Below are 18,254 nucleotides of genomic sequence, written 5' to 3'. Positions count from 1 at the left end.
CACACACACAAGTGAAATAATATTGATTTATCTGTAGTGCTTATTAGAATATTGCTTTTGACAATTTTCTTATTATTTATCTGGGTAATATTATATCTCTATATATAGATACTGTATATATAGACACCAGATACATATAGAGAGTGGCATAGATAAATAGATATAGATACATACTATATTTACAACTATATCTAGATATCTAGATATAGATATAATATTAAGTATTGTGATTTTGCATCAACTGTATCATATTATTTAATAAACTCATGAGAAGTGTCATATATTGATCTTTATTTATACTCACTCCAGTGTTCTTTTTTGAAAGTTCAAATCTTTTGTTTCAATTTCTATTCTGTCTAGAAATCTTCTTTTTGATATTCTTTAAGGGCAGATTTCTCAAAATAAATTTTACTACATTTCTTTTTTTTCTCATAATGTCTCAACTCACCACTTAGTGGTTTTAAAACATGTTGTGATTTCTGGTCCTGCTACTTCCATAGTATTTTAAATTAATTTTTAAAATTATCTTTAAATAGTTGTTCAAAAGATTTGCCATTCAACAAAGCAGTTTATGGACAATGCATCTTTTTTAAATGACAAATTATAATCATTTTTATTTCTTTTGTTGAACATCTTTCATAAGTTTAGAACTTTAAATTTCTTTTTAAAGAAATTTTTAAATTTTTTAAAATTTAATTTATTGTATCTTGTATATACATTTTTCTAATTTGGGGAGGGAAAGGGAAATAACAAAATGCAGGTTGATCCATTATAACAATGAGATAATACAAGATACCATGTTGAAAATTAAATTTACAACTTCAGTTGGGAGGGAGAGGGAGGAGCTGGGGAGGTGGAGAGGGAAGGGATAGTAGGGGAAAAAACAAAGGAGGGGGTAACAATGCTTGATAAGAAATTTACTCATTAACTTACTTATATAATTGTAACCATTTGTACATATCTTTATAATAAAAATATTTTTAAATGAATTTATTGTAAAGGTGTTGTACAGAGGGGTTACAGTTACATTAATAAGGTATGAGTACATTTCTTGCCAAACATATCTGATACTCCCTCTCTCATTTTCCTCCCACTTTACCCCTCCCCCCCACACCCCCCACCTCCCACCGACTCCTCCCCATCCCAAGTTGTAAAGTTCTTTCCAACATAGTATCTTTTGAGTAGTGTTGTTGCATTGCACTCTTTGTATCACTATTTTGTCATTCCCCTCCCTTCCCCAAAATTAGATAACATATATAAGACACAGGGTACCAAAATAAAAATAAATCAAAACAAAACAGTGACAACAGGGAATAAACCAAAGGGCAAAAGAATGAAAGAATAAAGAAATAACTTCATGTGGCACATTAATAAAACATCAACAACAAAAGACATATCTTGGAGTCCATTTCATTTAGCATCATTTATATGGGCAAATGTACATAGCTATTGAACTATTGTGATCCTCTGTTAGAACTATCCTAGACATTAAATAATTATTACAAATGAGGGAAACCATGGAGCCTATGTTTCTTTGGGTCTGGCTTACTTTACTTAATATGATTTTTTTCGTTTTTCTGTTTCCTTAAAAAAGGGGTGATGTCATTCTTTCTGATGGAAGCATAGAATTCCATTGTGTATATATACCATATTTTCTTGATCCAATCATCTATTGAGGTTAAGTCCCCCAATAAAAAATCCTCAAAGAAACAACTACCTCATTAATAAGTGGGCTAAAGAATTAAAAAGAGACTTTCTGAAGAAGAAATAAGAATGGCCAATACACACATGAAGAAATGCTCCACTTATCTGTCCATAAAAGAAATGGAAATCAAAACCACATTGATATTTTACCTCACCCCATTTAGAATGGACATTATCAAGAAAACAAATAATAGTAGATACTGGTAGGGATGTGTCCAAAAGAGAACGCTACTACACTGTTGGTGGGAATGTAAACTGATTCAACTACTCTGGAAAGCAGTATGGAGGTTCTTCAAAAAGCTAAATATAGAGTGCCCCTATGATCCAGCAATCCCACTCCTGGGCCTTTACCCAAATGATCACAAACAAGGCCACACTAAAGCTACCAGCACAACTATGTTCATTGCAGCATTATTTACCGTAGCTAAGATATGGGCAATGTACCTTGTTCAATGCCACCCCTTTCATCATTCTCCCCCATCCCTCCTAACTTTACCCTTCCTTCAGTTTTCTTACTTTTGTAGGCTATGCATTGAATTTTATGACTGCATTCTTCTTCCCCTTTTAAAAATTTATCATCATTTGACTTATTTTCCCATGTAAGTAGGATGTAATTTTTCTCTGGCTGCTTTTGTTTTCTTTGTCTTTACTGTTGAGAAATTTATTATGATGTTAAATTATTGGATTTTATCACTCACATTATTTAATCTGCAAATTTCTTCTTTCATTAGTTTTGCACATTTTCAGTCTTTTTAAAAATAATTCTTTTGGACCACTATCTTTATACTCCCCATTTGAAGTTGCAGTGACTCATTCATTGGAGCATCTTTATAATACTTGCTTCAAAATTCTCATCAGATAATATTATCATCAGACTTTTTCCAGTTTCGGAACCCATTGGTTGTTTTGTCACTTATGTTGTAATCACATGGCTCATAAGATGTGTGATTTTCTATTTTATTCTAAATATTCTCAATATTATTTCTTGAGATTCTGGATTCTATTCATCTTTTTTGAAGGGTAGCACCAGATTTGGATAGGTGTTTTATTCAGCTTCTTGTTAAAGTCCATTACCATCCATGAAAACAAAAAGGAACTTCTTTATCTGTCAAGTCAAAAATCTGTCTCTTATGAAAATAGCCTTAGAGAATTAAGGAGGGGGGGGCGGGGAGAGGGAAGTATCTGGTGAAAGAAGACTAAGAAAAGTGAATTGTAGTCAGCTAACCTGTTCCAAAAGTATTGCTAAAGAAAGCTCTTCAGACAAAAGGAAAATGATATCAAAAGAAAACCTGAAACAAACAAACAGACAACAACAACAAAGCATTGGGAAGAAAGATAAAACTTGTAGAGAATTGCACAAAGGCTGAAGACCTGGAGTAATGAGTGAATTGCGCCAGATGGAAGTGCAGGCACAAATAGGAACTGTGGTAAAGGGGCAAAGTTAGGACACAGGCCAGCAGTTCTTGCAGCTGGAAATGCAAACAATGAAGATAAATGAGCAGATTACTCCAAGATATGGAGTAAATTAATAAATGCCTTATGAACAGATTTTTAAAATTGTGTATTATCTATTCTTTCTGAGCGGACTGTTGTATAATTGTGAATTTGTTGTTGGATGCTGGTGTTATTTCTTTTAGACACATAAAATATATTTTCTGCATTGTTGTCCTATCAATTGGTAGGAGGGGGTTATTGATGTTGCCAATTTGTAGTCTGAGTTTCTCTGTTTCTCCTTTCACATCAGGGCTTTTTTTTGTTACTGTTGTTTAGTTATTTCATAGCTCTGCTATTTGACAAACGTAACTTTATGATTGTTATATCTTCTTCTTTGACCATGTTATTTAATAAAAGACCATCTCTGTTCTTGGCAATTTCTTCACTCTGAAGGGTACTTTGCCTGATATTAATATAGGCTCTTGCTTTTTTTCACTAATATTTATATTATATACCTTTTTACATGATATACCTTTTTCATCTTTTTGCTTTCAATTTTCCTATATTATTATACTATATAGAATATAATATGTAACAATTTGATACTCTTATAGACAAGTTATAGCATATATAAGATAATATGCTTACTGATAGTCTACATTGAATCATGATTTCTAGCACACTCTGACAATCTGTCTTTTAATTAGTAGGTCTTAGCCACATATATTTAATGTAACTTGATATATTAGGATTTACACCTGCTATTTTTATTTGGTTTTTCTTTTATTCCTTCTCTATTTTGTTTGTTCCCTTTTCTCTAACACATTATATGCTACTGTCTCATTTTGCCAGCACTGCCATATGAAATATCAGATTGAGAAGCTTAAGCAACAGAAATTTTATTTTTTCAAGATTCAAAGGTTGAAGTTCAAGATCAAGGTGCTGGCAGTTTCTGAGGTTTCTCTTCTTGGTTTGCAGACTGCTACCCTCTTATTTAAGTCTCACACATGGTTTTCTTGTACATATGCATCTGTTGTATTTGAATCTTAAACTTCTCTTCTTATAAGTTAGATCGATTATAGCCTACTAATCTTATTTGAACTTAATTACTTATAATTATCTTAATTATGTATAAAATCTCTGTCTCCAAATAGAGTTACCTTCTGAATTAGTAGGTCTAGAATTTTTTCATAGGAGTATTGGCAGGGACACAATTCATCCTATAATAGCTACATTATTTTCTTATTAAAATACATTCTTGCCAAGTATGGTGGTACACACCTCAATCCCAGATACTCAGGGAGGCAGAGGCAGAGTATCATCAGTGTGAAGCCAGCCCAGCAAAGATAGTAACACCATATTTCACAAATTAAATATATAAAAGGGCTGGGGAAGGTGGCTCAAGTGGTAGAGCTCTTGGTAGGCCTTGAATTAAATCCCAAGTATCACTAGCAAAACAAAATAAATGATAAGAAAAGTTTTATAAAATAAGATTTAGATGTTAATGCTCTTTCAGTGACTATAACTATTGGCTAATGCAGGACAGCTGTGTATTACCCCCCCCTCTCTCTCTCTGTGTTTGTGTAAGTGTATTTGTTCAAATGAATTCAGACTTCATGATGCTGTTTCCAGGGTAAGGGAATGTCATCATCAACAGATTAGATTTTTAACATCAAGTAAGATCATGGGTAGATGAGATGCCATACTGATATAATTTGAAGGTAAATCAGAAACACTTTACTTTGTTATTTTTTAAAATGTGAGTCAATTTTATTACAGACTTCACTACCAAGAAAAAGCATCACTAAGAAAGAGTATATATAATAAATTATAAATTATTTGCTAGAATAAGTAATAGGCAAAATAAATGTACTAAGAATTAATTTAAACTCAGAAACACTTTATAGGCCAAATTGACTTGATTAATTATTTTTATGTAATTAGAAAAGTGTAGGTTAACTTAGTAAACTAGATTATTTGATTGTCTTATTATTTAGTCTTTGTAAGTGTGAAGAGCAGGTTTACTTTGTTATAATGGAAAATTCTCTTTTAACAATTTTATAAATTAATTTAATTATTTTCTTTACTTTTAAGCCATGTGCTTATAATTTTAAAGTGCTATACATTAAAATGAAAGAGATTGGAGCTCCATGTAACATTTGAAGCCAATTAACAAAGGACCAGAAAAATTATGATTGGGAGGAAGGTGAAAAGCAAAATGAATTCAGTTTCACTTGACAGTAGTATTTCATCAGATTAATTAATTTCTGTCATAATAAAATATAGTAAAATCTATCTCTCCAAACATGGCATATATCACTGTTTTGAATTCTGACAGTAGAACTGATGGTCTCCAAAGGTGTCAAATTTGATTTGAATATTCAATTTAAAAACCTATGAAATGCCCTAATTAAATGATTTTATGACTTTATTTCATTTTAATGTATTTCACTGTTACGATTTCTTCAGATTTTTTTTCCATCTTTGAATGACTCTATTTTTAAAACCTCTAGAATAAATTCTTGTTAGCAAGAATGCAACTGAGTGTCTAAATCTTTAATGAATACATTTTATAATGATAAGTAGTGGTGAAATTATTCCTCACTTTAAAGTTAGCAAAGACAGAGAAAGAAAATGTTCCAACATCACAAGTCACAGACAATATTCCAAATCATTCTGCAGCTCTCCCTAATGATGTTTTTGAAGAATATTCAATAACTTAAATAAGCTTAAAATCCTATAATACATTACTTTAAATCTTATCCCATACATGCAAACATACAGATTAAATAGAAGGTTAATATTAACTCTGAGTTTAGAGATTCTACTTTTTAGGTTTCATTTAGACAATTTTTCAGATTCTCTGGTGCTGTACCACTGGTGCTGGACCACTTGATCTATACTTCCAGTTCCAACTTGTTTCTGCTGGCTGATTGGAGATAAGAGTCTCCTAGACTTTTCTGTTTCAGCTGACTTTGAACTACAATCCTCAGATTTCAGCTTCTAAGGATTATAGGTGTGAGCCACCAGCACCCAGCAACACATACTAGTTTTATAATCAGAAGAATGATATATGTTATCACAAAAATGAAAGTACAACTGATACTTTTTCTTTGTTCCTTTTGTTGTTGTTTTGGGAGTAAGGCCAATAAAGGATGTGATGACATTTCTTGAGGCATTTTAAGGCCTAGTCACAGTCTCATTTATAAATTGTTGCTGAACTGTTACCAAATATCAAAACCTATAATAGAGCAGATTTAATACTTACTTCTAGAGACACTAGTTATGTGAAAATGATTACAAATGGTTCCCTCAGGGACAGAAAGCGAGGGAAATCAATGCTAGATGATAGGTGTGAGGGTAAATAGCCCCAAGAAAGTGCTACATGCTTATGAGATAAGGGAACTAAGCAGCCAAGTAAGGCATCCTGTGACCAGCTGAACACAGGAATACAATTTACCTGATCATTGACTCAGTCCTACAGGAAGTACTTTCATTTCCCCACTGGTTTCTGGTACCTGAGTTACTGAATGAGATGGATATAAAAAATTATCATCATTTATTTTTTGGAAGCACTGGAGTTTGAACTAAGGTCCTTGCATTTTGTTAACTAAGGACATTATTACTTGAGCCACATCTCAACTCCTTTCCGCCTTTAGCTATTTTTCAGATATAGTCATGAGTTTTGGCCTGGGGCTGGCCTCAGACCAAGACCCTCCTATCTACATAACTGGGATAACAAGCATGAGCCACCACATCCAACTTGTTTGTTGAGATGAGACTTTGCTAAGCTTTTTGCCTGGTTTGGTCCCTTAAAAATGTTCATTTTTGTCAGCCAAACTTCAGAAACCAAACATAAGACATTTTAGAACAAAATATATTTTTTGTATTTTTTTTCTGGAAGAAAACAATAGCGTTACTTTGGATTGAGTCTTTATTCTTTATTTACTACTATATTCTTTCCTAATAATATTTCAGACTTAAGTACTTGCTTCTAAATTATACTGAATAAAAATCATCGCTGCAAAGTTGCAAAGTTCATTTTCAACATCTTCTTGTTACGATGAGTCATCCTGTATCCTTTTTTTATTTTATTTTATTTTATTTTATTTTATTTTATTTTATTTTATTTTATTTTATTTTATTTGAGAACATACTGTACAGAGGGGCTACAATTACATGGGCAGGATAATGCATACATTTCTTACCAAGCATTGCAGCCTCCTCCTTTGTTTACCCTTCACCTCCCTTCCCAGCCTCCCCCCTCCCCCCACCCAATTATACTCCCCTCCCCCCCCCCCCACCGACATTAAATGGGATTGCATATGGTTGCAGAGCTTCTGCAGGGCAAATGACATAGCTAGCAAGATCAATAGAAAGCCCACCGATTGGGAGAAGATCTTTACTAGCCATACAACGGACAAGGGTCTCATATCTAAAATATACTTGGAACTCAAAAAATGAAACCACCCAACAACAAATCCTCAAAGAAACAACTGCCCAATAAATAAGTGGGCGAAAGACTTAAAGAGAAGCTTCTCTGAAGAAGAAAGAAGGATGGCCAATAGACACATGAAGAAATGTTCAACATCCCTAGCCATAAAAGAAATGCAAATCAAAACAACATTGAGATATCACCTCACTCCAGTTAGAACAGCAAAAATCAAGAACTCTAACAACAACAGATGCTGGAGGGGATGTGGACAGAAAGGAACCTTACTTCATTGTTGGTGGGAATGTAAACTTGTTCAACCACTTTGGAAAGCAGTATGGAGGTTCCTCAAAAGACTTCACATAGATCTCCCCTATGATCCAGCAATCCCACTTTTGGGCATTTACCCAAATGTTTACAAACAAGACCACACTAAAGCTACCAGCACAACTATGTTTATTGCAGCATTATTTACCATAGCTAAGATATGGAACCAACCCAGATGCCCCTCAGTAGATGAATGGATCATCCTGTATCCTTATTTCAACATTTTGTTATTTCCCTTCTTCCCAAATTAGAAAAATGTATATTCAAGATGCAGGACACTGGAATCAAATACAGTGACAACAGGGGTACTACAATGGGGAAGAACATACAAAGACACAAAAACAAATCACATAGTATGTTATAAGTACATTAAAAAGAACAACAAGAAAGATAAAATCTCTTGTGTCCCTATCTTGGGGTTCATTTCCTTAGCATCATCTTATCTGGTCATATGTACATAACTTTTGACCTCTTCTGCTTGTTCTAGACATATACTAGTTATTGCAAATAAGGGAAACCATGGGATCTATTTCTTTGAGTCTGGCTTACTTCACTTAATATAATTGTTTTCCAAGTCTTTCCATTTCCTAACAAATGGGGCAATGCCATTTTCTCTGATGGAGACATAGAATTCATATATATACATATATATATATATATACATAGAATTCCTATACACACACACACACACACACACACACACACACACACACACACACACATTTTCTTGATCAAGAATCTACTGAGGGGCATCGGGGTTGGTTCCATATCTTAGCAATGGTGAATAATGCTGCGACAAACATGGTTGTGCTGATTGCTTTAGTATGGCCTTGTATGTGATCATTTGGTAAATGCCCAAAAGTGGATTGTTGGGTCATAGGTGAGCTTTATGTGGAGTCTTTTGAGGAACCTCCATACTGCTTTCCAAAGCGGTTGAACATGTTTATACTCCCACCAACAATGAAGTAAGGTTCCCTTTTGGGCAATCCCCTCCAGCATCTGTTGTTACTAGATTTCTTGACTATAGACATTCTAACTAGAGTGAGGTGCAGTCTCAATGTTGTCTTGATTTGCATTTCTTTTATGGCTAGAGAAGTTAAGCATTTCTTCATGTGTCTATTGGCCATTCTTATTTCCTCTTCTGAGAAGTCTCTCTTTAACTCTTTAGCCCACTTGTTGATGGGGTGGTTGTTACTTTGAGGATTTGTTGTTGGGGGATTTAGTGTTTTGAGTTCTAAGTATATTTTAGATATGTGACCCTTGTCTAAGGTAATCTGAAACTTTGGCAAAGTAGCAGGATACAAAATTAACTCTCAAAAATCAGTGGCTTTCATGTATGCCAATAATGAGAAGAGTGCAGCTGAAATCAGGAAAGCAACTCCTTTTGTAATAGCCCCACAAAAAATAAAATATCTAGGAGTTAACTAAAGAAGTGAAGGACTTCTATGATGAAAACTTTAAAAACCTGCAAAACAAAATTAAACAGAACTAAGGAAGTGGAAAAACCTCCTATGCTCCTGGATTGGGACGATTAACATTGTGAAAATGGCAATACTGCTAAAGGTATATGCAAATTCAATGTGATACCCATCAATATCTCAACCTCATTCTTCAGTGAAATAGAAGAAGCAATCCAAAAATACATATGGAACAATAAAAGACCAGAACAGCAAAAACAATCTTTAGCAGAAAAGAACAGTGCTGAAGGAATACCAATACCAAATTTCAAACTTTATTATCAAAACAGCTTGGTACTGGCACAAGAACAGATCTGAGGACCAATGGAATAGAACTGAAGACCCAGAAATGAACCCACAGACCTATAGTCACCTAATCTTTGACAAGGGAGCTAAAAAAATAGAATGGAGGAACGACATCCTCTTCAGTAAATGGTGCTGGCAAAATTGGTAAAACATCTGCAGAAAACTAAAACTGGATCTTTATATATCACCCTGCACCAGAATCAACTCCAAATGGATCAAAGACCTCAAAGTCAAAGCAGTCACCCTGAAAACATTAGAGGATGGAACAGGAGTAACTCTAGGGCTCCTTGGTCCAGGCCAAAATTTTCTGAATAAAGACCCACAAACACAACAAATCAAAGAAAGGTTGGACAAATGGGATTGCATAAGACTGTAGAGCTTCTGCATGGCAAAGGACATAGCTAGCAAGATCAATGGAAAGCCCATGGATTGGGAGAAGATCTTCACTGGCCATTCAATATCTTTTTAACAATCCTATTGCAGCCCTTTTTTTGCTAGCAAAACAAACTTAGTTTGCCAACTTTGTTGTTCAAGTATGGTAGGAGGTGAGGCTGGCAGCAATGATGCTTCTTTTGATATGGTTTAGTATGATTAACAGGTGGAAGCACAAGACTTTTAAATGCACTAAATCACATCTAGTCGACTAGTATAAATTTTGATCTTAAAATTGGGTGGCTTATGCTCAGGCCATGATTAGTATTAGTAGCAATGCATGCATCCAGTCTCTTCTCCTTAATACCAACAAGTCCATTGCCATTTCTGCATCTAGATGGGCCTTTTCACCAAACTCATTCACATTCCATCATTCGAAAGGGTTTTTCTTATTAACAATGTGAAAGTTTTTTTTTTAAACACAATTGTGAGACCCTAATGTAACAGCAGATGGTAGCTTAAGCATGTGGTTTAAAATGAGATTGGTGGCTGGATCTCTGCTTAGGGAGGGGCCTGCAAAGAGCCCTAAATTCTTTATAAAAAAAAAAGTTCATAAACTTCAGTTCTACAACATGTCACATCCCCACCTCCATTTACACATAAAAAAGGAACTATAAAAGTCAGTTGATTGCTTTTAGCTTACAATAACCTTTACTTTTATTTACTCTTGTTCATATGCCTGCGTCTAGTGTAGCTCATTTTCGCTGCAGTCTCAGTTTTACAAGGTAGCTAAACTGAGTTTGTCAGTTTCTTGCTTACCTGAATCTCTTGTGGAAAACTTGTCTTCAAGGCCTACTACCCTTTTGGGGTCTCTAACTCTAGGGTCAGAGCTCTTTTTCGCTTTTAGCTTTGAATAGTGCTTAAAAAGCAAATCAATGTTTCTTCCTATCAAAAAATCCCCCCTGAATTCCTATTTTTCCCCTTTTTATTTTACTTGAAATCAGCAGCAATATAAGGCCACATTTTGTCACCTTTTAGTACAAGATTTTATGTGTGTCTGCCTGAGATCTTCATTGGGACCTTTTGTTTGTTTTTGTGCCAGTTCTGTGCCATTACCCTTACCTAATCTGGATTGACATAATTATTTATGAACACTCTAAAATAAGCATCAATAAAAAAAACTTTATCATATACATTAATCATCCATTCACTATCATTTTTGAAGGACTTCTGGCAGGATTAGCATTGATCTTTAGAAGTGTTCTAAATACCTCTGCCTACTTTTTTTTTTAAAAATATTATTTTATTTTATTTGAGAACATACTGTACAGAGGGGCTACAATTACATGGGCAGGATAATGCATACATTTCTTACCAAGCATTGCAGCCTCCTCCTTTGTTTACCCTTCACCTCCCTTCCCAGCCTCCCCCCTCCCCCCACCCAATTATACCCCCCCCACACCTACATTGTAAAGCTGTTTTACAATAAAAGACCCCGAATAGCAAAAAACGCTCCTCAACGGAAAGAACACTGCTGGAGGAATATCAATACCAAATTTCAAACTCTACTATAAAGCCATAGTAATCAAAACAGCTTGGTATTGGCATAAGAACAGACCTCAGGACCAATGGAATAGAATTGAAAACCCAGAAATGAACCTCTGCCTACTTTTTATGTGAAATCTTGATTAAGGCATTGAACATTCTTAGTAAAATGATATTCCCAGTCATATAATTTTCAGTACCTACTATTATAACAAGAAAGGATATCCTGCAGTTATACCTTCTTTGAATGGCTGATTTTCACATGCAGGTATGTAATTTCTGAATCCTCAATATCTTTGCTTTGTGTGTGTGTGTGTGTGTGTGTGTGTGTGTGTGTGTGTGTGTGTGTGTGTGTGTGTGTGTGTGTGTGATATGTTGGTGCACCTTGGTACTAGGGCTTGAATTCAGAGCCTCATACTCTTAGTTAGTTTTTCCACTTAAGTCTGGTGCTCTACCATTTGAGCCACACTTCCAATTCTGGCTGTCTTCTTTTGCTGCTGTTTAACTGGAGAGAATATTCTCTCAGATTTGTCTCCTCTGGCTGGCTTCAAATCTTGATCTTCAGATCACAGCCTGTGGAGTAGCTAGAATTATAGGTGTAAGGTACAGCTTAATTAACCTATTCTTAAGCTGTAAAATGTTTGGACCCGGGGACAGGATCCCTTCAGCCATACACTGAACTTTTCATTTTTTAAAAATTCATTTTCCCTTTTCTGCTGTCCATTTCATTTGGACATAAGCATAGTGCCACTAGTTGATTCCTATTTAAACCAAGACATTTTCAGCCCTCTTTCTTCTTGCTGATTGTCAATTGCTTGACACTTTCAAAATTACCTGAGCATACAATCATTTCTGAAGGACTTCTGGCAGGATTAGCATTCATCTTTAGAATGTGTTCTAAATACCTCTGCCTACTTTTTATGTGAAATTTTGATTAAGGCATTGAACATTCTTAGTAAAATTATATTCCCAGTCATTAGCAGAGCTCTTTAGTCCAGTAATGTTAGCCTTTATTCAAAAAAAGAATTTGTCATTTTTATATAAGCAATTCTTTACATTCTATATCCTGTCTTCTTTTTCAAAGTTATAGTATCCAGAACCATGAGTGTTCACCCAGGTCTTCCAAATTTTCTGTGTGTAATTCTGAGTTACCAGAAATTCATAATTGATTCTTTTGGGCACTGTCTGTTGTTCATTCCCTTGCCAATCAGCAAAAAATTAGTAGTAGTTAGAAAACTTTTAGTTTTCAGATGGCTACAGTAAAAACTGTAATAACTAACTATGAAAAATATATGGAGCGCCAGTGATTTTATAACTTTGGGATTTTGTCTTCCTTACATTTTTGCATTCCGCAATATTTAAGCTTCTCACAGATACTTTTTTGTGGATGTTTCAGTATTCTGACTCTAGCTCTTACTTGTTTTTCTTGATCAAGATGAACATTCTACCAACTGAGTTCTATCTATACCTTTAGCTTTTTGTTAGTTAATTAGAAATAAATACCTCATGAAGCTTTCTACCTTTCTTTGAACTGGAACCTTCAGCTCTCAGCCTCCTGAGCATCTAGGATTACAGGCATAAGCCATTAGCAGCTAGCTGAAAAATAATTTTAATTCTCCATAGACAGTTCTTCCTATCATGTGCTTCCTTTCTCAATTATTTCTAACATCCTTTAAGACTCTTCCATATTATGGATAAACCATTAGGAGTTAATCACAGATGTTTTAGCTCTCTGATGTAGAATACCAAAGATCCTCTAAGTCTCATACAACTGATTAGTACCTTAAACTCTATCTTTCTGAAGTTTCATCTAAGATCTAACTGAAATGATTTCTCCACACTGATGATTGCCAAGTATGTTTCTATTGACCTCTTCTTTCTTAAAATTTGGCTCAAATACTCAGCTCTAGATATTTCTGGTTGCAAGCTCAGTGGTATATTCAACTCAATATGCTCGCAATGGAAATCTTTTATTCATCCCTAATCTTACTTCTTCCTCATTTTCTGTCTCAACTATTGGCACCATCATCAGACCAATGGTTCAGAAACTTGGAAGTTTTTCATGACCCCCATATTTCACAACACTCCTTACAGACCTCTGATGGATCACAAAGGATATCACTTCAACCTCCAAATGTAATACTGAATATTTTAGCAATTCTACTACCACAGTAGTCCTGTAGACTGAACAAAGCAAATATTCTCCTACCTACTATCCCTGCTTTTGCTCTTTTCTATTTATAATATCAGTCCCAATGGAGACCTAAGAATGATCACTTAGAACATGTTTATTAAATTTTATCTCCCCAGTGGTTCAGGCTAACATTGAAAATAAGATAAAAATGATGTATGATGACTTCTAAGTATTGTTAATGATCTGGCTCCTATCAGCTCTCAAACTCATCTCATTTATTTGCCCCTCTTTTACCGGTGACCTGAAAGTTGTCAAGTAATTTCTATGTTAGGTCTTTACTGATTCTTTTTGCCTAAAATGCTACTGCTGTTAGATCTTAAGTCTGATACTTTTCTAATCACTGCTGCTACTGAATATACCTCAGGAAAATCTCTCATCCATTCGCCAAAATAGTGTTCTCTTCTGCATGTTTCTGCCCATGAAATCATTCTCTCTACATTGCATTGTCTTTAATCATTGAAATTATCAGCAATAAACATACTTTTTATTTTCAATATGATTTGTTAGCTAAGAGATTTGCTTGTTTTGGCCATTATGTAAATGGGTACAGAACAGTCTGGAACAGTGAAGTCCTTAACTCATAGTTATGATATTTACAAAACAAGAATGTGTCCAGCTCTCCTGACTTGTAACTGACTCTAGCTTTCTGTGAGTACTTGGTAAACTTATAATACGTTGTAAACACCTTCCTCTTCTTGTAATAGAAATCTGTAGAATATTGACCTTATTCTAACTGTGGAAGAAAAATGACAATAAGTTTTCTGACATTAAGCAACAATCCACCCAGCTCCTAGACTTCAGAAGGACAGTTCATTACGAATAAGCTTAGCTGAGTTTGTTACCTCTGGGACATTATACATTATCATAGATGAAGAAGACCTATTCATTAACCATCAAGCAGAGAAAATGCCAACACATGTAGACTTTACCGAACTTGTCTAACAGTGAATGACACAATGGAGATAGAGATAACTTTTACAACTCTAGAATTGATTCTTGCATTATCTTGGACCAGAACCAGTGGTCACAACCGAGCAAACAAAGAACAAAATAAAACAATAAAATTAAATCTACTACAAAAGAAAACATAACTTATGCCTAGGTATGTTTGTATGTGCTTATGTAAGTAAGAGGAAGCTCTGAGGGATGAAGCAAAGCAGAGAGAGAAAGAGAGAGAATGGGAGAGAGGAGAGAGAGAAAGGGGCAGGATTGGCTACATAAATGGCAAAATAAAAAATGTAATCGACAAAATAAAAATATAACTTGCAAAATAAAGATATAGAGTCTCCTCTTTAGAATTTAAGAATTCAATAGCAACAGCAGCAGATTATTGCTGTAGAACTTTAAATCTGAAATGGGGTCCTTGGGAAAGCTGGATCTGGCAAGATGGTTACACAAAAATGAAGCCCATGCTGGGGGAGGGACAGAATAAGAATTCAAGTCCGGGGATGGAGAAGTACCACTGAAACAACACAATGAAGACTAACATTAGAGCAGACTGCGCCCAATTTTGACAGTATTGCTGCTGGGGGGGAGGGAGGATTGATAGAAAAATAGAGTCAACAGTTCAAAATGCTCCAAGTAATGAATACTGTAAAGAAATGAATACTGTAAAGGTGCTGCATGGGACTTGTTCATCTTGTTTGTGCTTAAGGAGATAACTGCTTTTTTTTTTTTTCCAAAACATAAACAAGAACCAAACCAATAAGACATTCCGTATACCACCAGGGCCCTGACTCACGCCTGTAATTCCTTCTCAAGAGGCTGAGATCTGAGGATCACAATTCGCAATTTGAAGCCAGCCTTGGGCAAAAAAGTCTAGGAGACAAATTTATCGCCAATAAATCAGCAAGAAAGCTGAGAAAGTGGAGTTGTGCTTCAAGGGGTGAAATCAGCTTTGAGAGAGAGAGAGAAAAAAGGTAAGGACTGATTTGCTAAATGGTAACCCCTTGTACAACCACTTAAAGATAATACAAATATAATTTAAAGAAAAGCTAAGAGATAGTGCGCAAGTCCTGGGTTCAAGTCCCAGTGCAGGCGAGCACACATGCACACACACACACACACACACACACACACACACACACACACACACACACATCTGAATTTAGCCACCGTGTTTGGTGCCTCAGGAGCTGGGTAGAGTAGGTGAGCTGCATATATCAAACAGATGTCTAGACAGGCCAAAAGGCTCCCTAAGCATCTTTGGCCACAAAAACCCTGTATGTAAATGTGTCCATTGTCTTCCTCCTTTGTAAGAGCCACGGGAATCCGAGGGGCTCAGCCTTCTGGGGGAGGGGAGAGCGTTAAAAGTCGCCTCACTTTGCATAGTCTTCGAAGAGGTGGCCACAGGGACAGGGAAACTGCAGGCCCGAGATTCTTTTGGAAAGGTGTGTCCCTTTTGAGATCTGGGCAGCAAGGCCCAACAAACCTAGACTCTCTGCAAGAAGGGACGGAGGGCGCCTCTGAGCCGGGTTGCAGCAGAAGGCGCGGGAACCCCGGCGGAGCAGGCAGCGGCCTGGAACCCGTGGCCTCTGGGCGGTGGCCAGGTGGACACTCCGCAGCTTCTGCCCCGAGGAGCCCTTGGCCCCGCCCACATGACTCACCACGCCCCATTCACCACTTGCTCCGCCCCACTGTCACGCGCCACGCCCCTCTCCCAGTAGCCCCGCCCCGCCCCGCCCCGCCCCTCCCGGGCTGCGCTGACCCACCGCCCAGTTCCCCGGGTGAGCGCCGCGGCGGCTGCTCCTCGGCGGTGGCGGCGCCTCCCCCCGTGAGGCGGCCGCGCTCCGGGTGGCGCCGTGCTCCCGCCTCGGCCATTTTCCCTCTCCCCCCCTCCACCCCTCCAGAGACGGAGCCCTCCTCCCTCTTCTCCCCCCCACCCCGCGCGGGGGACTTTTCCGGAAAGTTTGTATTTTCCGTCTGGGCTCCCAGAGAAAGAAGCTCCGGGCTCCGCCGCGGCAAAACTTTTTGGGCTGCGGCGCGCGGGCCCCCGCCCTCGGCTCGCCGAGCGATGAGCGCCCCTCCGCTGCTGCGGCCGCCCAGCCCGCTGCTGCCCGTGGCCGCGGCCGCCGCGGCCGCCGCCGCCGCGCTGGTGCCGGGGTCCGGGCCGGGGCCGGCGCCGTTCCTGGCGGGCGTCGCGGCTCCCGCGGGGGGCATCTCGTTCCATCTGCAGATCGGCCTGAGCCGCGAGCCGGTGCTGCTCCTGCAGGACTCGTCCGGGGAATACAGCCTGGCGCACGTCCGCGAGATGGCTTGCTCCATCGTGGACCAGAAGGTAAGGCGCCCGCCGCCCCCCCCCCCCCCTTCCTCAGGGCGCCAACTTCCAGCCCCTGCGGCTGCGCACGGTCAGTCTCGCCGCCCGCCTTGTGGCCGGGGACTGTCACCCGCCAGGGATGGACGTCCAGACCGCGGGACTGCTCGTGGCTCCGTACTCCCCTCGCCCCGTCCTCTTAACAATCTCCGATTTCTCTTCCGTCTACATCCTGGTCTCCCCCCGTCCTCCGTCCGGGTGCAGGCGTCTTGCGCCCTTCTCCGCGTGCTCCTTGTTCTTGTGCTTCCCTCCCCCCTTTCCTCTGGATCATGGACCAGAGAGTTCATGGTTTGGGGTCCTCATTCCTCTGTCCAGCATATTCTCCCCTGCCTGCCCCCCCCCCCGAGTTTAGCATCCCTCTGGGCTCCTCTCCTAGTTCCCCTTGATGCTGAGAAGTTTCTACAGGGATCTGGAGACCTGTCCACGAAGTTTTTTTTTTTTTTTAAAGGGGTGATGGACAAGGCCAGCTGTGAAAATAACTGACCAGAGTACCAGCCTCCCAGCCCTTGCTCTTACAGGCCTGCCTCCACGTGAACGTGGTAACAGGCTGAGCAACAATTAAACCGGAAAGTTGCAGTGTTTCTGCTTTTGATGACTCCCCTCCCTCCCCCCCCTCATCCCGACCCTTTCCCCACACTGAGAGTCAAGACGAGGTGGTGGGTCCAGGGCGTCCCAGACAGCCTGTGCTCACTGTTAAGTTTGAGGCTATCAGACTCTGGACAGCGGCGGCCACCAAAGGCTTCTTGGCTTCCATTCATTAAGCCACCCCAGGAGATGACCCCACTTCCACCCCAATGTTTTCAGAGCGTTTTTAAGTTTCAGGTTATCACTGTAGGCACCCAGAGAGAGATTTGCAGGAAAGGGGGGTGATAAATGTCAGGAAGAGTAGGGCCATGGCGCCATTCTTAGTGTAAACAGCCACAGCAGGGGGGGTGAGAGGGATGCTGTATTTCAGCCTTGGGGACTGGGGAAGATGTTGTATTTTAGCCCTAGGGGCCAGGCTGGAACCCAGGAATCACCTCTTAATGGTTATTTGAATAATATGAATTACTTTCTAAAACTGTTTACAACTGAGTTCCCTAAACCGCGAGGGCTACTAGGGGAAAAATCAAAACAAAAAAACCCCCCAAGAAAACAAATCTGGGGATAAACCTATCACGAGTCTGAGAG

At 38.4% G+C, this 18,254-nt stretch overlaps 1 protein-coding gene across 5 annotated transcripts in view; it reads left to right on the top strand.

Moving 5' to 3' along the window:
- The first annotated feature begins 16,624 nt into the window (after positions 1-16,624).
- Prkd1 (protein kinase D1) overlaps positions 16,625-18,254 on the top strand; it is a 345,647-nt gene continuing 344,017 nt past the window's right edge. For 3 of the 5 annotated variants that reach the window (XM_070026173.1, XM_070026153.1, XM_070026159.1), the window contains exon 1: positions 16,785-17,048. In XM_070026173.1, the coding sequence (XP_069882274.1) occupies positions 16,785-17,048 (264 nt within the window). Of the gene's footprint in view, positions 17,049-18,254 lie in introns of all 5 variants that reach the window. The other 2 variants (XM_070026146.1, XM_070026167.1) reach the window with 2 other exon arrangements.

The sequence above is a fragment of the Dipodomys merriami genome, unplaced genomic scaffold (genome assembly GCF_024711535.1).
Source record: "Dipodomys merriami isolate MVZ:Mamm:240054 unplaced genomic scaffold, mDipMer1.0.p SCAF_1, whole genome shotgun sequence".
In the NCBI taxonomy this organism is placed as follows: domain Eukaryota; kingdom Metazoa; phylum Chordata; class Mammalia; order Rodentia; family Heteromyidae; genus Dipodomys; species Dipodomys merriami.
This window is presented reverse-complemented; position numbering and strand designations above follow the sequence as displayed.